Raw genomic sequence first — 23386 nt, 5'->3', positions numbered from 1 at the left:
CTGTGGGGAGAGGGGAGGGGGCGTCAGCCCGGGGCTTGCCAGGGCCGGGGCCCCCCTGCTCTCCCAGGAGGTGGGTCTGCAGGCCTGGGTGGGGCCCCGTTCCCAGAGGGGGGGTTGCTGCCTGCACCTCCCCCTGCTGGGCCACCACCCCCTTCCGGGAGCCCCGCCAGCTTCAGGGGGCGCAGAACAGGGCAAGGCCACCAGGCCCCCCCGCTCCCGGCACGCTGCCCTGGGCCTGTGACAGTCCTGAAAGAGACCATGGCTGGGGCCACTCCCTGTCCCCAGGGTCGCTCCTTACCCCCCTGCCCCCAGGATCACCCCCTGCCCCCCTTTCTGCCCCTGGGGTCGCTCCCTGCCCCCAGGATCACTCCCTGCCCCGTACCTGTCCAGGTGGAGTTTCTGGGCCAGCGTTCTCCAGTCGGCCCCGTGGGCGCAGGGCGTGTCCAGGCTGCTGACGATTTTCTGGCGGATGAGGAAGGGGATCTTGAAGGCACTGGGCCCCACCAGGGCCGGGGAGCCGACCTCGCTGTCGGGCACCAGCCAGTCGGAGAAGCTCGTGTCCTAGGAGTCCGGCAGGGAGCGGGGTGAGAAGAGCCCCGAGCCGTGCCCCAGCCGGGGAGGGGAGGCAGCACCCCCAGGGCTCTCCCCCAGCTGTCAGCTCCTGGGGGCGTTCGGCAGGGCGGGGCACCCTGCCAAGCTGCAGCCTGGCCCCCGGGCAGCTGCTGCCTGCTCCAATCCGTGCACCGAGTGCACAGCAGCAGCACAATGCAGGGCCACGGGGCCCCCTCCCTTGCCGGGTACCTGCCCCCAGCCCTGGCCTGGCACCCCCCGCAGGCCCCGCCTCCGCGCCTGCCCGGCCCCCCCGCAGGCCCCGCCCCCACCCGGCACCCCCGAAGGCCCCGCGCCCGCCCCCCGCAGGCCCTGCCCCCGCGCTCACCCGGCACCCCCGCAGGCCCCGCCCCCGCGCTCACCCGGCACCCCCGCAGGCTCCACCCCCGCGCCCGCCCCCCCCTGCAGGCCTCGCCCCCGCACCCGCCCGGCACCCCCGCAGGCCCCGCCCCTGCGTCCGCCCCCTTGCAGGCCTCGCCCCCGCGCCCGCCCGGCACCCCCGCAGGCCCCGCCCCCGCGCCCGCCTGGCACCCCCGCAGGCCCCGCCCCCACATCCGCCCCCCCCCACAGGCCCCGCCCCCGTGCCCGCCCGGCACCCCCGCAGGCCCCGCCCCCACATCCGGCACCCCCGCAGGCCCCGCCCCCGTGCCCGCCCGGCACCCCCGCAGGCCCCGCCCCCAAAGGCCCCGCCCCCGCGCCCGCCCGCTCACCTTGGCGATGTTGAAGTTGAGGTGGAAGCTCTGCCCGTCGCCCTCCACCTGCCACACCCAGATCTTGCAGGCCAGCTGGCAGGTGGCGGGGCTGAGGCGCTCCAGCGTGAAGGTGCAGTGCAGGTAGGGCTGCAGCCCGCTCCAGAGGTGGTAGAAGGGGATCTCCTGCGGGGGAGCCGGGGTCACTGCCGCCCAGCCAGCAGCAGGGCCTGGGGCAGTGGCCAGGGCAGACCAGGGCGTCTCCCTCCGCCCGGGGCTTGGGGCCTGCTCAGCCTGGACCTCCTGCCCGCCTCAGCCCCTGTGCGGGGGCAGAGCTGGGCCTGGAGCCCTGGGGGGGGGAGTCAGGCCGGCAGGCCCAGGCTCCCCTACCTGGTAGCTGGCGAGGAGTTTGCTCTTCCACAGCGAGCTGGGCATGTCGTGGATGGAGAGGCGCAGGTTGTGGTAACTGTCCTTGAAGTGCAGGACACGGGGGTTGCCGATCAGCTGCCCCCCCAGCTGCTTCTCCAGCTGCATCACCTCCTGCCAGCAGACGGGCGCTCAGCGAGGGACCCGGCGCCGGGGGGGGCGCTCAGCGAGGGACCCGGCGCCGGGGGGGGGGCGCTCAGCGAGGGACCCGGCGCCAGGGGGGGGCGCCCAGCGAGGGACCCGGCACCGGGGGGGGGGCGCTCAGCGAGGGACCCGGCGCCAGGGGGAGGGCGCCCAGCGAGGGACCCGGCGCCGGGGGGGGGGCGCTCAGCGAGGGACCCGGCGCCAGGGGGGGGCGCCCAGCGAGGGACCCGGCACCGGGGGGGGCGCTCAGCGAGGGACCCGGCGCCAGGGGGAGGGCGCCCAGGGAGGGATCCGGCGCCAGGGGGAGGGCGCCCAGGGAGGGATCCGGCGCCAGGGGGAGGGCGCCCAGGGAGGGACCCGGCGCCAGGGGGAGGGCGCCCAGGGAGGGACCCGGCGCCGGGGGGAGGGCGCCCAGCGAGGGACCCGGCGCCGGGGGGAGGGCGCCCAGCGAAGGACCCGGCGCCAGGGGGAGGGCGCCCAGCGAGGGACCCGGCGCCAGGGGGAGGGCGCCCAGCGAGGGACCCGGCGCCAGGGGGAGGGCGCCCAGCGAGGGACCTGGCGCCAGAGGGAGGGCGCCCAGCGAGGGACCCGGCGCCGGGGGGAGGGCGCTCAGCGAGGGACCCAGCGCCAGGGGGAGGGCGCTCAGCGAGGGACCCGGCGCCAGGGGGAGGGTGCTCAGCGAGGGACCCGGCGCCGGGGGGAGGGCGCCCAGCGAGGGACCCGGCGCCAGGGGGGGGCGCCCAGCGAGGGACCCGGCGCCGGGGGGAGGGCGCCCAGCGAGGGACCCGGCGCCAGGGGGAGGGCGCCCAGCGAGGGACCCGGCGCCGGGGGGGGGCGCCCAGCAAGGGACCCGGCGCCGGGGGGGCGCCCAGTGAGGGACCCAGCGCCAGGGGGAGGGCGCCCAGCGAGGGACCCGGCGCCAGGGGGAGGGCGCTCAGCGAGGGACCCGGCGCCGGGGGGGGGGCGCTCAGCGAGGGACCCGGCGCCGGGGGGGGGGCGCTCAGCGAGGGACCCGGCGCCGGGGGGGCGCCCAGTGAGGGACCCAGCGCCGGGGGGGGGGCGGGCGCCCAGTGAGGGACCCGGCGCCGGGGGGGGGCGCCCAGCGAGGGACCCAGCGCCAGGGGGAGGGCGCCCAGCGAGGGACCTGGCGCCAGAGGGAGGGCGCCCAGCGAGGGACCCGGCGCCAGGGGGAGGGCGCCCAGCGAGGGACCTGGCGCCAGGGGGAGGGCGCCCAGCGAGGGACCCAGCGCCAGGGGGAGGGCGCCCAGCGAGGGACCTGGCGCCAGAGGGAGGGCGCCCAGCGAGGGACCCGGCGCCGGGGGGAGGGCGCTCAGCGAGGGACCCAGCGCCAGGGGGAGGGCGCTCAGCGAGGGACCCGGCGCCAGGGGGAGGGTGCTCAGCGAGGGACCCGGCGCCGGGGGGAGGGCGCCCAGCGAGGGACCCGGCGCCAGGGGGGGGCGCCCAGCGAGGGACCCGGCGCCGGGGGGAGGGCGCCCAGCGAGGGACCCGGCGCCAGGGGGAGGGCGCCCAGCGAGGGACCCGGCGCCAGGGGGAGGGCGCCCAGCGAGGGACCCGGCGCCGGGGGGGGGCGCCCAGCGAGGGACCCGGCGCCGGGGGGGGGCGCCCAGCGAGGGACCCGGCGCCAGGGGGAGGGCGCTCAGCGAGGGACCCGGCGCCGGGGGGGGGCGCTCAGCGAGGGACCCGGCGCCGGGGGGGGGCGCCCAGCAAGGGACCCGGCGCCGGGGGGGCGCCCAGTGAGGGACCCAGCGCCAGGGGGAGGGCGCCCAGCGAGGGACCCGGCACCAGGGGGAGGGCGCTCAGCGAGGGACCCGGCGCCGGGGGGGGGCGCTCAGCGAGGGACCCGGCGCCGGGGGGGGGGCGCTCAGCGAGGGACCCGGCGCCGGGGGGGCGCCCAGTGAGGGACCCAGCGCCAGGGGGGGGCGGGCGCCCAGTGAGGGACCCGGCGCCGGGGGGGGGCGCCCAGCGAGGGACCCGGCGCCGGGGGGGGGCGCCCAGCGAGGGACCCGGCGCCAGGGGGGGGCGCCCAGCGAGGGACCCGGTGCCGGGGGGAGCGCTCAGCGAGGGACCCGGCGCCAGGGGGCGGGCGCCCAGTGAGGGACCCGGCGCCGGGGGGGGGCGCCCAGCGAGGGACCCGGCCCCCAGTCCTCACCCAGCACAGGTCCTGGATCTGGCTGTACCCAACAACCTTGTGGGGGGAGGGGCGAAAAGAGCCCGCAGGTGCCTCCTCACTGAGCGCCCCCCCCCCCGTCCCCCAGCCTGCCCTGGCAATGCGGCTGCGGGAGCCCCTTGGACGAAGGCAGGTCCTGGAGGCCCCGTCCGGGCTGCGGGAGAGCCACAAGGCAGGGGCAGGGGCAGGCAGAGCCGTGGGGCTGACGAGGGGGGTTCAGGGTTACTGGGGAATCTCTCCAGGAGGGACGGGCTCCACCTGGCCCACAAGGGGCCGATTCCCGGCATGCCACGTGTCCAGCGTGGGGGAGGGGTTTGAAGCCAGGCGCTGGGCGAGGCTGGCAGGGGCGGAGGGGGGAGCACAGCGCCCAGACAGGGTCTGTCTACACTAGCCCCCAGTTCGAACTAGGCTGGTTAATGTAGGCAACCGGAGTTGCAAATGAAGCCCAGGATTTGAATTTCCCGGGCTTCATTTGCATGTTGCCAAGCGCCACCATTTTTAAACGTCCGCTAGTTTGGACGCCGTGCCCGCGGCTACACGCGGCCGGACTAGGGCGTTTGGACTAGGCTTCCCATTCCGAACTACCGCTACTCCTCGTGGAACATGCAAATGAAGCCTGGGAAATTCAAATCCTGGGCTTCATTTGCAACTCCGGTTGCCTACATTAACCAGCCTAGTTCGAGCTAGGGGGGTGGTGTAGACAGACCCACAGAGACCCCAGACTCCCTGTCGGAGATCCACCCCGGAGGAAAGGCCAGAGGCTAGGGGTTAAACAGGCAGGAGGTGAAGAGGAGCAGTCCCGTTCAGTGCCATCCCAGGCAGGCAGAGAGCTAAATACTGGCAGAGGTTAGAAGTGCTGCTGCCCAGGTGCTAGGAGTCTAGGAAGACGGGCGACTTGAGTGCCGGGCCTGGGATGAGGCTGTTGCTCTAGCAGGCACCAGAGACACTGGGTGGAAGGATGCGAATCCCTGGGTCCCGGGAGTGGCTCGGGAGGGCAGACTAGGTGGCCCGGGCGAGGGAGCGGTGCCGGCAGGTCTAGGCAGTGTGGGGCATGGGCCCTGCTCCCAGCGGTGAAAGCTGGACTGCTCAGAAGAGCGACCCCATGCGACTGGCCGGACGAGCCTCGTGGGGAGGCCCCAGAACCCCCCCAGCACTTCCCGCCCCGCAGGGGACTCGGCCCAGGGGAGGAGGCTGGCTGGACCGAAATGGGCAGGGCCGCTGGCAGGCTGGGGGCTGTGGGTGACCCCTACTGGCCGGTGTCCGGAGCACTGCCCAGCAGGTGGGCTGCCTACGACCCAACCGGTCTGACCGGTTGAGGGCAGCAGGGGAACTAGGAAGTGAGTGTTGGGGGAAGGGCAGTCTGGGGCTGGATTCATGAAGGAACCAGTCTAAGGAGGGGGCTGGAATCGAGGGGCCCAGGGACCCATCTCAAGGGGGCTGAGGCATCCTGGCCCTGACTCCTGTAGCCACGTCCTGTCTGTGCTGGGCCGTGTCCTGGAGCAGCAATAACCCCCCGTTCTACCGGCTGGTGGGGTCTGTTCTTGCTGCTACGGGGCTGCAGGATCGGAGGGACCCCGACTCGTCACAAAGGCACAGGGCAGGGCGCAGGCCAGGGGCAGCACAGGGCCGGGGCAGGGCGCAGGGCAGGGGCAGCACAGGGCCGGGGCAGGGCGCAGGGCAGGGCGCAGGGCAGGGGCAGCACAGGGCCGGGGCAGGGCGCAGGGCAGGGCGCAGGGCAGGGGCAGCACAGGGCCGGGGCAGGGCGCAGGGCAGGGGCAGCACAGGGCCGGGGCAGGGCGCAGGGCAGGGCGCAGGGCAGGGGCAGCACAGGGCCGGGGTAGGGCGCAGGGCAGGGGCAGCACAGGGCCGGGGCAGGGCGCAGGGCAGGGCGCAGGGCAGGGGCAGCACAGGGCCGGGGCAGGGCGCAGGGCAGGGGCAGCACAGGGCCGGGGCAGGGCACAGGGCAGGGCGCAGGGTAGGGCGCGGGCCGTGGGTACCTTGAGCACGTCGGGGGTGTCGCGGAGGCAGTACACGCGCACGCTGTACTCCAGGGAGCTGCAGGAGGCTGGCGCGAAGAGCAGGAGGTTGAGGCGCTTGGCGGCTGCCATGCTGAGCGACTCCCCGACCAGGGCGAAGCGTCCCAGCTGCTCAGTGAAGATGTAGGCAGCCTGGGCCTCCAGCTGGCAGTAATAGAGCCCTGAGGCCGGCTCCTCCCCGACGTGCAGCACCTCCTGTGGCACAGAACCCGGAGCTGGGCACGGAGCCACACCCCTGCCTCAGCCCAGCCTCCTACCAAGAGCTGGTACCCTGCGCGGGGACCCGGCCCTGGGGGGCTCAGTGTTGGGACCTGGCCCTGGGGGCTCCACGCGGGGACCCGGTCCTGGGGGCTCTGCGCGGGGACCCGGCCCTGGGGGCTCCGTGTCGGGACCCGGCCCTGGGGGCTCCATGTCGGGACCTGGCTGGGGGCTCCGCGCGGGGACCCGGTCCTGGGGGCTCCGTGTCGGGACCCGGCCCTGGGGGCTCCATGTCGGGACCTGGCCCTGGGGGCTCCGCGCGGGGACCCGGCCCTGGGGGCTCCGTGTCAGGACCCGGCCCTGGGGGCTCCGTGTCGGGACCCGGCCCTGGGGGCTCTGCGCGGGGACCCGGCCCTGGGGGCTCCATGTCGGGACCTGGCTGGGGGCTCCGCGCGGGGACCCGGTCCTGGGGGCTCCGTGTCGGGACCCGGCCCTGGGGGCTCCATGTCGGGACCTGGCCCTGGGGGCTCCGCGCGGGGACCCGGCCCTGGGGGCTCCGTGTCAGGACCCGGCCCTGGGGGCTCCGTGTCGGGACCCGGCCCTGGGGGCTCTGCGCGGGGACCCGGCCCTGGGGGCTCTGTGTCAGGACCCGGCCCTGGGGGCTCCGCGCGGGGACCCGGCCCTGGGGGCTCCGTGTCGGGACCCGGCCCTGGGGGCTCCATGTCGGGACCTGGCTGGGGGCTCCGCGCGGGGACCCGGTCCTGGGGGCTCCGTGTCGGGACCCGGCCCTGGGGGCTCCATGTCGGGACCTGGCCCTGGGGGCTCCGCGCGGGGACCCGGCCCTGGGGGCTCCGTGTCAGGACCCGGCCCTGGGGGCTCCGTGTCGGGACCCGGCCCTGGGGGCTCTGCGCGGGGACCCGGCCCTGGGGGCTCTGTGTCAGGACCCGGCCCTGGGGGCTCCGCGCGGGGACCCGGCCCTGGGGGCTCCGTGTCGGGACCCGGCCCTGGGGGCTCTGCGCGGGGACCCGGCCCTGGGGGCTCCATGTCGGGACCTGGCCCTGGGGGCTCCGCGCGGGGATCTGGCCCTGGGGGCTCTGCGCGGGGATCTGGCCCTGGGGGCTCCGCGCGGGGACCCGGCCCTGGGGGCTCCGTGTCAGGACCCGGCCCTGGGGGCTCCGCGCGGGGATCTGGCCCAGGGGGCTCTGCGCAGGGATCTGGCCCTGGGGGCTCCGCGCGGGGATCTGGCCCAGGGGGCTCTGCGCAGGGATCTGGCCCTGGGGGCTCCGCGCGGGGATCTGGCCCAGGGGGCTCTGTGTGGGGACCTGGCCCTGGGGGCTCCGTGTCAGGACCCGGCCCTGGGGGCTCCGTGTCAGGACCCGGCCCTGGGGGCGCCACGCGGGGACCCAGCCCCGGCCCTGGCTAGGTTCTTTCCCAGGTGGGATCGGGGGAGGGGCGTCCGCTCTCTAGTGCCTTAGGTGTCCCCTTGGCACCCCGACTACCAGCCCCCCGTGCCCTGGGCACTCACCTCCCAGGTGCCCTCGCACGACTGTTTCTTCAGGCGGATGCTCCAGTGGGCGGCGCCAGCCTCCACGCAGTGCCCCAGTGCCAGGATGGCGGGGCGCGAGAGCAGCACCCCCGGCGGCCCGCAGCTGACAATGGGGCTCAGCAGGGTCTGGCAGCCGGCCAGGGGCACCCTGACAGAGACGGGGGAGGGGGTGAGACCGGGGCGGCGCCGGCTGCCAGAGCCCCGGGCCCAGGCCCAGCACCTACCTCACGTCCTCCTGCTTGTGCAGCGTCAGGTAAACCTCGTAGACCTTGCCGCGGGGGATGGCGTCGGGCGGGATGAGCAGGCTGATCCCTGCAGCAGGGCACACGGCACAGCTCGGCTCAGCGGGCGGCCCTGGCACGGCCCCCCCGCCCCCCGCCCCGTGCCCCAGGAGCGCGGCTGGGGGCGGCCGTACCTGTGTTGGGGATCAGCAGGCGCCCCCCCAGGAAATTGAAGGTGCCGTAGGCCATGTTGGCAGCGCCCCGGGGCAGGGAGCGGAAGCAGCTCTGGGCGGCGAAGCGGGAGACGAAGTCCAGGCCCTCGGCGGCGGGCGCGCTGTGGTGCAGGGTGTGGCGCCCGGCGCCCAGCGGGCTCAGCAGGTGCCCGTTGCCCAGTGGGAACTTGCCGGGCCCGTCCTGGCGCGAGCACAGGGAGCCCTGGTAGGTCATGGTGGCCGTGCTGAGGTCGGGCTGGATGGTGAGCAGGTGGGACGGCCCTGTGAGCGGGCAGAGGGTGAGCCGGGCACAGCTGTCCCCGTGCGCAGGGCTCCGGCCCGTTGTCAGGCCAGTGGGAAGGGTCCTGGGGCCCCCGGGCGTCCCCCTGCCCCTCAGCACGGCCCTGTGCCAGCAGGATGGGATGCCCCCCGCTGCCCCGCCCCACTTCCTCCCGGCCCTGCTGTGCCCGCTGTGATGCCCCGCCCTCGCCACGCCCAGTGTACTGTCCCGTCCCCTGCCCCACCTCCGCCCAGCCCTACTGTATCTACTGTGATGCCCCGCCGTCACGCCCGTCCCACCCCACCATGCCCACTGTGATGCCACGCCCCCGCCACACCTGCCCCCGCCACGCCCTTGTGATGCCACGCTCCTGCCACGCCTGCCCCCGCCACGCCCACTGTGATGCCACGCCCCCGCCACGCCTGTCCCCGCCACGCCCACTGTGATGCCACGCCCCTGCCACGCCTGCCCCCGCCACGCCCACTGTGATGCCACGCCCCCGCCACGCCCACTGCGATGCCACGCCCCTGCCACGGGTGCCCTGCCACGCCCATTGTGATGCCACGCCCCGTCATGCCCACCACACCCCCGCCACGCCCACTGTGATTCCCTGCCCCTCCCACTGGGCTGTTGTGCCACCCCGCCCCCCACCCTGGGCTGCCCACCCCCTCACCCCACTGCACCTGCTGTGCCGCCCTGCCTTGCCCCGCCCCGCTGTGCCTGCCAGGCCACACACACCTGCCTTGGCTGCCTTGCTGCTGACGGGCTGGAAGGCAGCGGTGAGAACGGACGAGTCGGGCACGTCGGGGTCCAGGCCGCCCTTGCGACGGCAGCAAACCAGGGCCACCACGAGCAGCAGCAGCACCAGGCAGACGGCCACGGCCACAAGCCCCACGTACAGCGCCACGTCCTCGGGGCCGGAGGCGGCTGGGGTAGAACGCGCTGAGCCAGGCTGGGCTCTGGCTGGAGCTGTGGGGCCCTGGGCGGCAGCACCCCACAGGTGCAGGGGCGGGGCCAGGCCTTTGGGGGGGCCTGGCTGCCTGGCCCCGCACAGAGCGGCTCTGAGCCCCCTAGGGAGCCTGGCCTGGCTGGGAGGGGCCGCCTGGGGACATTCACCGGGCAGCGGAGCGGGGAGGCACCGACCGGACTTTCCTCCAAACCCCCAGCCTGGGAGGTGGCCCTGGCAGCCCCCCCAAAGCTGAGCCAGGCCTGGCCCGGGGACCGCAGGCGCCAGCTGGGGACACAGCAGAGCAGCCGGATTCCCTCCCGGCGCTGGACTGAACAGGAAATGCAGCTCCCCGGATTCTGTGCCTGTCCGGGCTCGCGGGGTGGGCGACGTGCCGAGGACGGGCCCTGGCCTGGGTTTGACGTGTTCTCCGGCTGGGGCCCTGCAGCGGGCGCCACCCACCCCGCCGAGGGCAGTGCCCCAGAGTGGGCGGCGCTAACGGCTCGCGGGGACGCGGCACACGCCCGAGGGACCCGGCCGGGACCTGCCGACCAGCCCACCGAAGAGGGGCCCTTCCAGACGGCAGCATTAGAGATAGCGGGGCCTGTCGGCCAGGCCACCCGGACGGGGAGCAAATACACCCTGGTAGCCATGGATACGGCTCCCCACTGCCCCGAGGCCCTGGCCCTGCCCTCTAGCGAGCAGACACGGGGGCAGACCCACTGCTGGCCCTTTTCAGTGGGGGGGGGTCCCCCAGGAGTCCTCACGGACCAGGGATCCACTTCACGTCGGCCCCGCTCCGGTGCTTGTGGGAGACGCACGGGGCCCGGCTCCCCTGGACCCCAGCGTAGGGCGCCCGGCCCAGCGGGCTGGTGGGGAGGTTCCAGGGGACCCTGAAGCAGATGCTGGAGACCTTTATGCTCCGGCACCCTCAGGACTGGGACGAGTCCCTGCCCCCCGCTGTCTGCACAGGGAGGTGCCCTGAGGGTCTGCCAGGGTCTCCCCAACTAGAATTGCCAGGTGTCCGGTTTCTACTGGACAGTCCGGGATTCGCGCCCTGCATGCGGTAGGACAATTCGGACAACCCCCGACACGTGCAGTGTGCACTGCGCAATGGCCGGTGTTCTCGGCGGGCGCCTGGCGGGGGCGGGGCCGCGATTGGCGCTGGGAGCCCTGTGGTCGCACGCAAAATCCGGGCAGGGCCGGGCGGGGCGGGGGGGGCTGGGACTCCCAGCCACACCCCCCCCAGCCCAGCTTCTGCACCCGACCAGAGGCTCCCAGCGCCGATCGCGGCCCCGCCCCCCAGCTGGGAGCCTTGGCTACGTGCAGAAGCCACCCCCACCCGGCTTCTACTAGCAACTAGGGGGAGCGCCTGCCGGGGCGTGGCCCCTTGGACTCCGGCTGCGGCAAGTGGCTGCCCCCCCCCAGCTCCGCTTCCCACCCCCCTCAACGTCGGGCAGCAGCCGAACAGGGCGGAGCCGGCCCGAGCCGAGGGGAGCGCCCATGTCAGCCACTGCTGGAGCCGGCGGGGCCGACTTGCCCAGGCCACAGGCAGTGACCCCGCTCAGGTCGCTCCCGGAGGGGGGAGGGGGGCGCAGTGGGGGGCTGTGTGTGCAGGGCCCAGCGGGGGAGGGGGGCTCCTGAGCCACTGACAATGGCCCGGCTGCTTCACACCTGGTCGGGGAAGGAGGGGACGCAGGAGGGGGGCTGCCTGGGGACCCGCCGGCTTGGCTGGGGGAAGCAGACTAAGTGCAGGACGGGGGGGCTCAGGGGCCTGTGAGCCCCCCCAGGAGGACTAAGGCTCTGCCCCGGCTCCGGTGTTAACATGGAGCCTGCGCTGCCCCGTGTCGGAGACCCGAGAAACCTTCCACTCGACTGGCCGCGGAGTCGCCTCTGGCTGCGGACGGGGCCCAACGCGCCAGCTCACGCGGCCTGTGTGGGGGGGGCTGGGGGGCACAGGGAGCACTGGGGTGTGTGAGGGGAGGTGGGGGATGGGTTAGAACCTCTCCCCTGTGTAAGGGGGGGCTGGGGGGCACAGGGAGCACTGGGGTGTGTGAGGGGGGCTGGGGGGCAGAGGGAGCACTGGGGTGTGTGAGGGGGGCTGGGGGCAGAGGGAGCACTGGGGTGTGTGAGGGGGAGTTGGGGGATGGGTTAGAACCTCTCCCCTGTGTAAGGGGGGGCTGGGGGGCACAGGGAGCACTGGGGTGTGTGAGGGGGGCTGGGGGGCAGAGGGAGCACTGGGGTGTGTGAGGGGGGCTGGGGGGCAGAGGGAGCACTGGGGTGTGTGAGGGGGGCTGGGCGCACAGGGAGCACTGGGGTGTGTGAGGGGGGCTGGGCGCACAGGGAGCACTGGGGTGTGTGAGGGGGGGCTGGGCACACAGGGAGCACTGGGGTGTGTGAGGGGGGCTGGGCGCACAGGGAGCACTGGGGTGTGTGAGGGGGGCTGGGGGGCAGAGGGAGCACTGGAGTGTGTGAGGGGGGCTGGGGGGCAGAGGGAGCACTGGGGTGTGTGAGGGGGGCTGGGGGGCACAGGGAGCGCTGAATGTCCCTGCGCCAACAGGCTCTGCTCGGCGCGGTGCTGCAGCCGCCTATCGGTGCGCCTGTCCCTGGCTGCAGGGGGCAGGGCCCTGGGGGGCTCATGGGCTGAACACTCCCCGCAGGGCCCATGAGCTCTGGCCTGGGGTGTTGCACTCACGTCCAGCGGCTGCAGGGCCCCCCCAGGCTCCGGAGCCGCCGCTCTCCAGGCCCCATGGCGGGTAGGTGGGGGGCACCACTGGGGATGGGGGGCCCGGGGAGGAGACACTCACGGTGGCTGCAGAGCTCGGCAGTGCAGTTGCGGGTCTCCAGCTCGGCTCCCTGGCACTCCTGGCCCCCGTTGCGAGGCGCCGGCTCCGAACACTCCCGGCTCCGCCAGTGTGTGCAGTCCAGAGCGCACAGCGACCAGCGGCTCCAGCCCGACCACCTGCCATCCACTGCACACGGGTGCCAGTCAGTGGGCAGGACCGGGGCCAGCGTTCCACCCCCTGGCTCCCACTGTCCTCCCCACTGCATCTGCCTCACTGCACTTCACTGCACCCTCTCCACTGCCCCCTCCCCTCGGCCCCCATCGCCTGCCCCCTCACTGCATCCTCCCCACTGCACTTCACAGCATCCTCTCCACTGACCCCTCCCCTCGGCCCCCATCACCTGTCCCCTCACTGCATCCTCCCCACTGCACTTCACTGCACCCTTTCCACTACCCCCTCCCCTCGGCCCCCATCGCCTGCCCCCTCACTGCATCCTCCCCACTGCACTTCACAGCATCCTCTCCACTGCCCCCTCCCCTCGGCCCCCATCACCTGCCCCCTCATTGAATCCTCCCCACTGCACTTCACAGCATCCTCTCCACTGCCCCCTCCCCTCGGCCCCCATCACCTGCCCCCTCATTGAATCCTCCCCACTGCACTTCACAGCATCCTCTCCACTGCCCCCTCCCCTCGGCCCCCATCGCCTGCCCCCTCATTGAATCCTCCCCACTGCACTTCACAGCATCCTCTCCACTGCCCCCTCCCCTCGGCCCCCATCGCCTGCCACCTCACTGCATCCTCTCCACTGCACTTTACTGCATCTCCTCACTGTGCCTCACTGCATCTCCCTGCTGCTCCCTCCTTGGCCCCCGTCACCTGCCCCCTCACTGCATCATCCCCACTGCACTTCACAGCATCCGCTCCACTGCCCCCTCCCCTCGGCCCCCATCGCCTGCCCCCTCACTGCATCATCCCCGCTGCACTTCACAGCATCCTCTCCACTGCCCCCTCCCCTCGGCCCCCATCACCTGCCACTTCACTGCATCCTCCCCACTGCACTTCACAGCATCCTCTCCACTACCTCCTCCCCTCGGCCCCCATCACCTGCCACCTCACTGCATCCTCCCAACTGCACTTCACTGCATCTCCCCGCTGCTCCCCCCCTTGGCCCCCGTCGCCTGCCACCTCACTGCATCCTCCCCGCTGCACTTCACTGCATCTTCTTCACTGCATCTCCTCACTGCACTTCACTGCATCCTTTCCACTGCCCCTCCATCCCTTGGCCTCCATCACCTGCCACATTACTGCATCCTCCCCACTGCGCCTCACTGCATCTTCTTCACTGCATCTGCCTCACTGTGCCTCACTGCATCTCCCTGCTGCCCCCCCACCCCTTGGCCCCCATCGCCTGCCAGCTCACTGTGTCCTCCCCACTGCACCTCACTGTGTCCGCCCCACTGCAACCCCCAGCCCCAGCCTGCCCCATGCCACCCTGGGCGGGCACCTCTCTTCAGTGTGTACCCAGCCGCCTCCTTCCCCAGCTGGCCCAGAAACTGCCTGTGAGCCCCCTGCAGCAGGCACTGGGCTTGCAAGTGGGAATCCCGCCCACCATGCCCAGCCGGGCACGCCCCAGGACCGTGACGTGGGACAGAACAAACACGCACACGGGGGGGGGGGGGACACAGCTGGAGGGAGGGCTGGGCACAGGGTGGGGGCTCACAGAGGAAAGAACGTGCTGCCTCTGCCCACAGCTACGGCTCCAGGCAATGCCCTCCACAGGGCACCCGCCACCCGCAGCGTCAGGCTCAGCCAGGGAAGGCCCAGGGTAGAACAGCAGGTCGGGAGTGTGGGGAGCCAGCAGGGCAGGGGGTGGGGCTGGGTCGGAGCGAGGGCGCCAGCGGGGCGGGGGAACGGGGGGCCAGGTTAGAGCGAGGGGCGCCGGCGGGGCGGTGGGCCGGGGCGGAGCGAGGGGCGCCGGCGGGGCGGGGGGCCAGGGAGCAGGGGAACGGGGGCAGAGTCGGAGCGAGGGGCGCCGGAGGGGGAACAGGGAGCCGAGGGGCGCTGGCGGGGCTGTGGCAGGTTGCCCCGTGGGCTGTGGGCTGGGTGCCGAGGCGGGTGCCGTGCCGGGGCTGTGGCAGGTTGCCCCGTGGGCTGGGGGCCGGGCGCTGAGGCGGGTGCCGTGCCGGGGCTGTGGCAGGTTGCCCCGTGGGCTGGGGGCCGGGCGCTGAGGCGGGTGCCGTGCCGGGGCTGTAGCAGGTTGCCCCGTGGGCTGGGGGCCGGGCGCTGAGGCGGGTGCCGTGCCGGGGCTGTGGCAGGTTGCCCCGTGGGCTCGCGGCCGGGCGCCGAGGCGGGTGCCGTGCCGGGGCTGGGGCAGGTTGTCCCGTGGGCTGGGGGCTGGGCGCTGAGGCGGTGCCGTGCCGGGGCTGTGGCAGGTTGCCCCGTGGGCTCGCGGCCGGGCGCCGAGGCGGTGCCGTGCCGGGGCTGTGGCAGGTTGCCCCGTGGGCTCGCGGCCGGGCGCCGAGGCGGGTGCCGTGCCGGGGCTGTGGCAGGTTGCCCCGTGGGCTCGCGGCCGGGCGCCGAGGCGGGTGCCGTGCCGGGGCTGTGGCAGGTTGCCCCGTGGGCTCGCGGCCGGGCGCTGAGGCGGGTGCCGTGCCGGGGCTGTGGCAGGTTGCCCCGTGGGCTCGCGGCCGGGCGCCGAGGCGGGTGCCGTGCCGGGGCTGTGGCAGGTTGCCCTGTGGGCTCGCGGCCGGGCGCCGAGGCGGGTGCCGTGCCGGGGCTGTGGCAGGTTGCCCCGTGGGCTCGCGGCCGGGTGCCGAGGCGGGTGCCGTGCCGGGGCTGTGACAGGTTGCCCCGTGGGCTCGCGGCCGGGCGCCGAGGCGGTGCCGTGCCGGGGCTGTGACAGGTTGCCCCGTGGGCTGGGGGCCGGGTGCCGAGGCGGGTGCCGTGCCGGGGCTGTGGCAGGTTGCCCCGTGGGCTCGCGGCCGGGTGCCGAGGCGGTGCCGTGCCGGGGCTGGCAGAGCGCGGGCGCGGTGGTGCCGAGCGGGTACCTGGGCACAGGGTGGTGCAGGCGTTTTTCTGCACATTCTGGCCCTCACAGAACGTGCCCCCGTTGAGGGGCGCCGGGTTGGTGCAGCTTCGGCTCCGCTTCTGCCAGCCCCGTCCGCAGCTGGTGCTGCAGGCCGACCAGTCTGCCCACGTCGACCAGCCGCCGTTCACTGGGGTGGGAGAGGGACAGTCAGCGGGGCCGCAGCACCGGGTGGGCGGGGGCGGGGCTGCCCCGGGGAGGGGGGGCTGTGGGGAGAGACAGGGGGACGGGCGGGTTGCGGCTGTGGTCCCCGTGGCTCCTTACCGTACACGGTGACGGCGGCCGCGGCGCTGCGGCGACGGGCCACCATGTTCTTGGCCACGCAGGTGTAGTTGCCCGTGTCGGCCAGGCGGGCCCGTTGCACCACCAGGCTGTGCTCCGGGGTGACCTGCAGGTTCGCGTCCAGCGCCGCGTCCACCAGCTCCTCGCTGCGCAGCCACTCCACCTGCAGGCAGCGGGCATCAGGCGGGCCCCCGGCAGGGCACGGGCAGGGGGCATGGGGCACTGCAGCAGATGGGGGAGGGGAGCAGATGGGGGCGCTGCAGCAGGCGGGGGAGGGGAGAACATGGGGCGCTGCAGCAGGCGGAGGAGGGGGTTATGGAGGCATTGCAGCAGGCAGGAGAGGGGGTACATGGGGATGCTGTAGCAGATGGGGAGGCGGTTATGGGGGTGCTGTAGCAGACGGGGAGGGGGACACGGGGGTGCTGTATCAGACGGGGAGGGGGTTATGGGGGTGCAGTAGCAGATGGGGAGGGGGGTCATGGGGGTGCAGTAGCAGACGGGGAGGGGGACACGGGGGTGCAGTAGCAGATGGGGAGGGGGTTATGGGGGTGCAGTAGCAGACGGGGAGGGGGACACGGGGGTGCTGTATCCGACGGGGAGGGGGTTATGGGGGTGCAGTAGCAGACGGGGAGGAGGGTCATGGGGGTGCAGTAGCAGATGGGGAGGGGGTTATGGGGGTCCAGTAGCAGATGGGGAGGGGGGTCATGGGGGTGCAGTAGCAGACGGGGAGGGGTTATGGGGGTGCAGTAGCAGACGGGGAGGGGGGTCATGGGGGTGCAGTAGCAGATGGGGAGGGGGGTTATGGGGGTGCAGTAGCAGACGGGGAGGGGGGTTATGGGGGTGCTGTATCCGACGGGGAGGGGGTTATGGGGGTGCAGTAGCAGACGGGAAGGGGGACACGGGGGTGCTGTATCCGACGGGGAGGGGGTTATGGGGGTGCAGTAGCAGACGGGAAGGGGGAGCTGTATCCGACGGGGAGGGGTTATGGGGGTGCAGTAGCAGACGGGGAGGGGGTCATGGGGGTGCAGTAGCAGATGGGGAGGGGGATCATGGGGGTGCAGTAGCAGACGGGGAGGGGGTTATGGGGGTGCTGTATCAGACGGGGAGGGAGTTATGGGGGGTGCAGTAGCAGATGGGGAGGGGGGTCATGGGGGTGCAATAGTAGATGGGGAGGGGAGTCATGGGGGTGCAGTAGCAGATGGGGAGGGGGGTCATGGGGGTGCAGTAGCAGACGGGGGAGGGGGTTATGGGGGTGCAGTAGCAGATGGGGAGGGGGGTCATGGGGGTGCAGTAGCAGACGGGAAGGGGGACACGGGGGTGCTGTATCCGACGGGGAGGGGGGTCATGGGGGTGCTGTAGCAGACGGGTAGGGGGACACGGGGGTGCTGTATCCGACGGGGAGGGGGTTATGGGGGTGCAGTAGCAGACGGGGAGGGGGGTCATGGGGGTGCAGTAGCAGACGGGGAGGGAGACACGGGGGTGCAGTAGCAGATGGGGAGGGGGGTCATGGGGGTGCAGTAGCAGACGGGGAGGGGGACACGGGGGTGCAGTAGCAGATGGGGAGGGGGGTCATGGGGGTGCAGTAGCAGACGGGGAGGGGGACACGGGGGTGCAGTAGCAGATGGGGAGGGGGGTCATGGGGGTGCAGTAGCAGACGGGAAGGGGGACACGGGGGTGCAGTAGCAGATGGGGAGGGGGTCATGGGGGTGCAGTAGCAGACGGGGAGGGGGACACGGGGGTGCTGTATCCGACGGGGAGGGGGGTCATGGGGGTGCTGTAGCAGACGGGGAGGGGGACACGGGGGTGCTGTATCCGACGGGGAGGGGGTTATGGGGGTGCAGTAGCAGACGGGGAGGGGGGTCATGGGGGTGCTGTAGCAGACGGGGAGGGGGACACGGGGGTGCTGTATCCGACGGGGAGGGGTTATGGGGGTGCAGTAGCAGACGGGGAGGGGGGTTATGGGGGTGCTGTAGCAGACGGGGAGGGGGACACGGGGGTGCTGTATCTGACGGGGAGGGGTCATGGGGGTGCAGTAGCAGACGGGGGATGGGGGTCATGGGGGTGCTGCAGCAGACGGGAGGGGAGGGGAGGGCATGGGCGGGGTGGCAGGTTGGCAGAAATTTGGTGGTGCCCAGAATGGCCAACGCCCAGACCCCTCCCTCACCCAGACTTCTCTCCCCCACCTGCCCAGGGCTCTGGCAGGGGGGCTGTTTCGCAGGCTCCCTGCGTGGGGCGGATGGAAGAGGCTTGTGCTGTTGCCGTTACTGTGTGCGGCTTCGGCTGCTGCTCGTCGCCTCCGCTGGTGACCTGCTGGTACCCTGGGGCGCGCCCTTCGCCAGGCGCGGGGCCTTTCTACCTTCCGCACTGGGATCTAGCCTCTGCTTTCAAACGAGCACCTGGCCCCTCCCGGCTGCTCGCCCTCGTGGCGCAGGCTCGGGGGGGCTCCGGGCTTACGGGGCGGGCGCTGAGCTGGGCCTCTGCTCCGGCGGCTCTGGAAAGGCCCCTGCAGCGTGCCGGGACTTTCCCTTTCTCGCTGCGCCTTTTCCTTGCAGGCTACAGTCATTCTCCGACTGGCGTCACCCCCCCAGCAACAGCTTGGTGCAGCTTGGTTCCTGCACGACTGTGACTTCATTGAGTCTGTGCCCCGTGCCCCACCGGCGCGACCTGCCGGCCGATGGACTTTGTGCCCCGGTGTGACTGCGTCCCTTGGACTGTCCTCGCCCCCGCGTTTCAGCGCCGCCTGTTCTCTAATCTCCCCCTCGCCACGAGGCGCTCTCGTCCCCTCTGCCCAGTGAGGTTCTAGCGTCGGGAGAGGCAAAGGGCCGGGTCCCTCATGCGATGGTGGGTGCGATAAACGGGACAGCCCCTGCCCCTGCCCCCGGCTCCTGCCTGCGCCTCTGCCTACCCCGGTGCTTCGCCTGCCGCGGGGCCTAGCTCTGAAACCGGGGGGCTTGGGTCTACTTTGAGGAGTCTGAAGAATGCACCGTGTGCCCAGCCCCTCCCCCTCGGCCTCTGGCTCCCCGGCAAAGCCCCCGGTCCCCAGCTGCGTGTCCTGCGGGTGCCGGTGGGGCCGCTCACGCCCCTTAGCTCACGTCACAGAGCAGCTTTTGAGGCAGGACCCCCCTGCCTCCGTTTACAGCCACGGCTGGGCTGCTGCAGGCTGGGCGGCCGTTCCCGTGGCTGCAGCGAGCCCCTAGCCTGAGCACCTAGGGCCCCTGCAACTCGCCCTACGGCCTGGGGGAGGGGAGGACACGGGAGCGCTGCCCCACAGGGACTTCCTGGGCCAGAGCTCAGGGTCCAGGGGGCCCTGAGCCCAGCCCCTCCTGGGGACAGCAGCTTTAGAACGGTTTGTGCAACGCGCTGAGTGGGGGTGAATGTTAAAGACCCCAACTCTCCCGGCCTCCTCCTCTGGGGAGGGGAAGAGCCGTCCAGCCCCTACTAGCCATCCGCCGGGTCTGCATCTCGCTGAGCCCGGGACCCGCAGGACCCTCGCGAGTCGGGGCTCACGCCGCTCTGGGGCGCTACACAGAAGAGACAAGGAACGAATCGGCACCGCGAGGCGCTTGGTGCGAGGAGCCAGAGCTCCCGTTTGTCTGGACAATTGTGTCGCTCCTGGGGGGGGGAGCGTTTGGAGAGAACAACTTGGAGGCCCAACAGTTTGGGAGGCCAGAGGGTGGAAGAGGGGAGGGGCTGGAAGACTCCGAGGCGTCGAGGTGCCATGAATCGGGCCCAATACAAAGCAGGCGGCCGGAGGCCATGCGGCCGTGTAGAAGCAAGGGCCCTGTCACACACAGGACAGCCTTGAAATAACCCTGGGGGGGGACACCAGCCCTCCGACGTCGGAGTGGAGAACCCCAGACAACAGGCACTAAGCAGAACGGACGGGGATTGCCTGAGAGCGGACGGAGCCAAACGCACGGACCTGACGGGGGAAATTCCTGGCAAAGGTGGAGCATCCCGCACGCATCTCCGGGTCTCCGACCGTCAACATGGGCGCGTCGGTCTGGACCGAGAGACGCCCTCGCTTCTCCCCTCACGAGCGGCATCACGACTGTGCGTGTGCGTGCATGTGTGTGCGTGTGCGTGTGCATGTGTGTGCGTGTGCGTGTGCATGTGTGTGCGTGTGCATGCGTGTGCGTGTTTCTATGGTATTCTCAAGAAATGTGGCTTGTTGCTTTTTCCCCAGGTGCTTCTTATAAGCACGACACTTCTGCTGGTGGGAGGCCTGGGGCCGGACTCACCTCTGCCGGCGGGACGCCCTCCGGGGGCTGGCACCGCAGCACGATCGTCTGCTCGATGGAGACCTCCTGGCCCACCGGCTCCTCCTCAAAGTTCTTCCTCAGGTCTGCAGAGCGGGGCAGAGCGGGGCAGCTGAGATGAGATCCCCCGCCCTGCGGCACTGGGCCCTCGGCATGGCACACGCGGAACCCTGCACAGCCCTGGGCATCTGCTCCCAAGGGCTCAGCCAGCTCAGGATCTCGAGCCAAGGAGCCCGTCCCTCGCCCAACGGGCACGGCCCCGGTGCCAGTGCTGGGTCTGGCGGGGAGCCCGTCCCTCGCCCAACGGGCACGGCCCCGGTGCCAGTGCTGGGTCTGGCTTGGGGTGCATGGCTGGTGCCCGCCACACTCACAGGCAATGCGCACGAAGGCCTTCTGGCTCTTGGTGGTCCCCGAGGCGCTCCAGGCGACGCACTGGCACCAGTACTCCTCCAGCCCAAAGACCCGCTCCACCTGCTGCCGGGAGATATCGATGCGGACGTCCATGAGGGGCAGACCTGGGGAGGGAGCAGTGTCAGGGAGGGGTGACGTACCGGGATGGTGCCACCTCTGAGCCCAGAACCTGCCCCTCAGGCTCCCGGCGAGGGTGTGCAGAGCTGCGGTACCACCCCGGCCTCATCCTGGGCACATGCAGAGGAGCTGGGATTCTGAGTGTGGCAGCCCCAGCCTGGCAGCCACCTGCTACCCATCTGCCCACATACACAGCCAGCCCAGGCCCTGGGTCTCTCCCGCCCTTACCGGTGCCCGGGTCTCTCCCGCCCTTACCGGTGCCCGGGTCTCTCCCGCCCTTACCGGTGCCCGGGTCCCTCCCGCCCTTACCGGTGCCCGGGTCCCTCCCGCCCTTACCGGTGCCCGGGTCTCTCCCGCCCTTACCGGTGCCCGGGTCCCTCCCGCCCTTACCGGTGCCCGGATCCCTCCCGCCCTTACCGGTGCCCGGGTCCCTCCCGCCCTTACCGGTGCCCGGGTCTCTCCCGCCCTTACCGGTGCCCGGGTCCCTCCCGCCCTTACCGGTGCCCGGATCCCTCCCGCCCTTACCGGTGCCCGGATCCCTCCCGCCCTTACCGGTGCCCGGGTCCCTCCCGCCCTTACCGGTGCCCGGGTCTCTCCCACCCTTACCGGTGCCCGGATCCCTCCCGCCCTTACCGGTGCCCGGGTCCCTCCCGCCCTTACCGGTGCCCGGGTCCCTCCCGCCCTTACCGGTGCCCGGGTCCCTCCCGCCCTTACCGGTGCCCGGATCCCTCCCGCCCTTACCGGTGCCCGGGTCCCTCCCGCCCTTACCGGTGCCCGGGTCCCTCCCGCCCTTACCGGTGCCCGGGTCTCTCCCGCCCTTACCGGTGCCCGGGTCTCTCCCGCCCTTACCGGTGCCCGGGTCTCTCCCGCCCTTACCGGTGCCCGGGTCCGTGCTGCGCTGCGTGACGTGCTCTCCCTGGTGCACCCACTCTCCGTTGCACTTGAAGTAGATCTGGGTGGCGGGCGCGGCCCGGCAGGCCAGGCTCACAGGCTTGTTCTTGACGATGTAGACGTCCTGGGGCTCCAGCTGGAAGTGGGGCAGCAGGTCTGACGCGGCCCCTGGCATGGGGTTGGCCACCGTGGCGCTCTGCTGGGCACCTGGCAGGAGGGAGGCCGGAGTGGGGCCAGGAGCCAGGCTGCGGCAGGACGGTGCAGCCAGGGACGGCCCAGGGTCAGGCCTAGGACAGCAGCCCAAATGGGCCCGGGGCCCCCGCTAAGCACCGGCCCTGGTGCCCGGCTGAGGGAAGGGCCCGAGCCCGCGTAGGGATCCCCGCAGCCGCGGCTCTCTGGCCAGACGGCAGCTTCCAGCCCCTTGGTCGGTCGTGGCCCTTCTCGGACCCCGGCCCATTTACCAACATCCGGCCTGACCCATGGCCCCGTGCCGGGCACAGCCCAGGAAAGCCCCGTGGCCCCGGGCCCCAGCCTGGCCCTGGGTGCTCACGGCTCCCCACACCTGCCGTGCAGCCCCCATTCCTGGCCCTGAAGCGATGTCCAGCGCCCACCGGCCCCGTCCCCACAGAGCTGGGAGACAGGCCAGTCCTCAGGCCCAGGCACCCTCAGCCCCCAACAGACTCCCCCCTGTCAAAAAACTGACAGCAACCAAGCCCTGCAGCGACCCAACCAGCCACACACCACGTAGTGCCACCGCGCCAGGGCCCAGCCACCCCCGCGATCTCCTCATGCGATACCTGCCAACCTGTGCCAGCAGCACCCTCTGCCCCGTGCACGGGGCCCCTGGCCGCACCCCCAGACCGGACAGTGCACGGGGCCCCTGGCCGCACCCCCAGACCGGACAGTGCACGGGGCCCCTGGCGGCACCCCCAGACCGGACAGTGCACGGGGCCCCTGGACACACCCCCAGACCGGACAGTGCACGGGGCCCCTGGCCGCACCCCCAGACCGGACAGTGCACGGGGCCCCTGGCCGCACCCCCAGACCGGACAGTGCTCTGGCCCCATCATTACTGCCCTGGCCTCTGCTCTCTAGCCAGCAACCAGGTTTCCCGGGGTGGCTGTTTCCTGCCATGCCACTGACAGCGACGTTCACTAGGCAGAGCCAGCCCCGGCCCCCCCAGGGCCAGCGACACCAGCACAGCCCTGCCGTGCCAAGCCCCCGGTCCGGCCACTCTGAGCCAGGGGACCCCCCCGTTGGATCCTGGTGACTTCCTGCCCGGGTATCGCCTGGCACTGTGTGTGACGCAACGGGCCCCCCGCCAGCGCACGAGAAAAGCCACCCAGGGTGCGTGGCCGGGGCTGTCCCCCCCATCCTGATTTGCGTTAGTTCCCTGCCCTCTCCCACAGCCCCTCAGTGTCTGTGTGCATGTGTGTGCGTGCGAGTGTGTGCACGTGTGCATCTGTGCGCATGTACATCTGTGCGCCTGTGCTCCTGTGTGCCTATGCGCCTGTGTGAGTGTGCGCCTGTGTGCCTGTGCGCCTGTGTGAGTGTGCGCCTGTGTGCCTATGTGGTTGTGTGAGTGTGCGCCTGTGTGCGTGTGTGCCTGTGTGCCTGTGCGGTTGTGTGAGTGTGCACCTGTGTGAGTGTGCGCCTGTGTGCCTATGTGGTTGTGTGAGTGTGCGCCAGTGTGCCTGTGCGCCTGTGTGAGTGTGCGCCTGTGTGAGTGTGCGCCTGTGTGTATGTGCGCCTGTGCACCTGTGCGTCTGTGTGGTTGTGTGAGTGTGTGTGCCTGTGTGAATGTGCGTGCCTGTGTGTGTGCGCGCACCTGTGTGCCTGTGTGAGTGTGAGCGCCTGTGTGTATGTGTGCCTTTGTGCGTGTGCGCCTGTGTGATTGTGTGAGTGTGCATGCCTGTGTGTATGTGTGCCTGTGTGCACGTGCGCCTGTGTGGTTGTGTGAGTGTTCACGCCTGTGTGTATGTGTGCCTGTGCGCCTGTGTGGTTGTGTAAGTGTGCGTGCCTGTGTGTATGTGTGCCTGTGTGGTTGTGAGAGTGTGCGT

At 72.3% G+C, this 23386-nt stretch overlaps 1 protein-coding gene across 4 annotated transcripts in view; it reads right to left on the bottom strand.

Moving 5' to 3' along the window:
* Nucleotides 1-23386, bottom strand: part of UNC5A (unc-5 netrin receptor A) — a 47637-nt gene that overhangs the window by 774 nt on the left and 23477 nt on the right. For 3 of the 4 annotated variants that reach the window (XM_075900717.1, XM_075900719.1, XM_075900721.1), the window contains exons 2-15: nucleotides 21312-21533; nucleotides 20279-20422; nucleotides 19890-19993; nucleotides 15631-15811; nucleotides 15329-15496; nucleotides 12303-12467; nucleotides 9288-9476; nucleotides 8252-8551; nucleotides 8061-8148; nucleotides 7816-7984; nucleotides 6054-6287; nucleotides 1689-1838; nucleotides 1320-1484; nucleotides 383-561 (exon numbers count right to left, since the gene is read on the bottom strand). In XM_075900717.1, coding sequence (XP_075756832.1) covers nucleotides 383-561; nucleotides 1320-1484; nucleotides 1689-1838; nucleotides 6054-6287; nucleotides 7816-7984; nucleotides 8061-8148; nucleotides 8252-8551; nucleotides 9288-9476; nucleotides 12303-12467; nucleotides 15329-15496; nucleotides 15631-15811; nucleotides 19890-19993; nucleotides 20279-20422; nucleotides 21312-21533 — 2458 coding nt within the window. The remainder of the gene's footprint in view (nucleotides 1-382; nucleotides 562-1319; nucleotides 1485-1688; nucleotides 1839-6053; nucleotides 6288-7815; nucleotides 7985-8060; nucleotides 8149-8251; nucleotides 8552-9287; nucleotides 9477-12302; nucleotides 12468-15328; nucleotides 15497-15630; nucleotides 15812-19889; nucleotides 19994-20278; nucleotides 20423-21311; nucleotides 21534-23386) is intronic. The other variant, XM_075900718.1, reaches the window with a different exon arrangement.

The sequence above is a fragment of the Pelodiscus sinensis genome, chromosome 17 (genome assembly GCF_049634645.1).
Source record: "Pelodiscus sinensis isolate JC-2024 chromosome 17, ASM4963464v1, whole genome shotgun sequence".
Taxonomy (NCBI): domain Eukaryota; kingdom Metazoa; phylum Chordata; order Testudines; family Trionychidae; genus Pelodiscus; species Pelodiscus sinensis.
The sequence above is the reverse complement of the archived record's forward strand: the minus strand, read 5'-3'. Positions and strand labels throughout refer to the sequence as shown.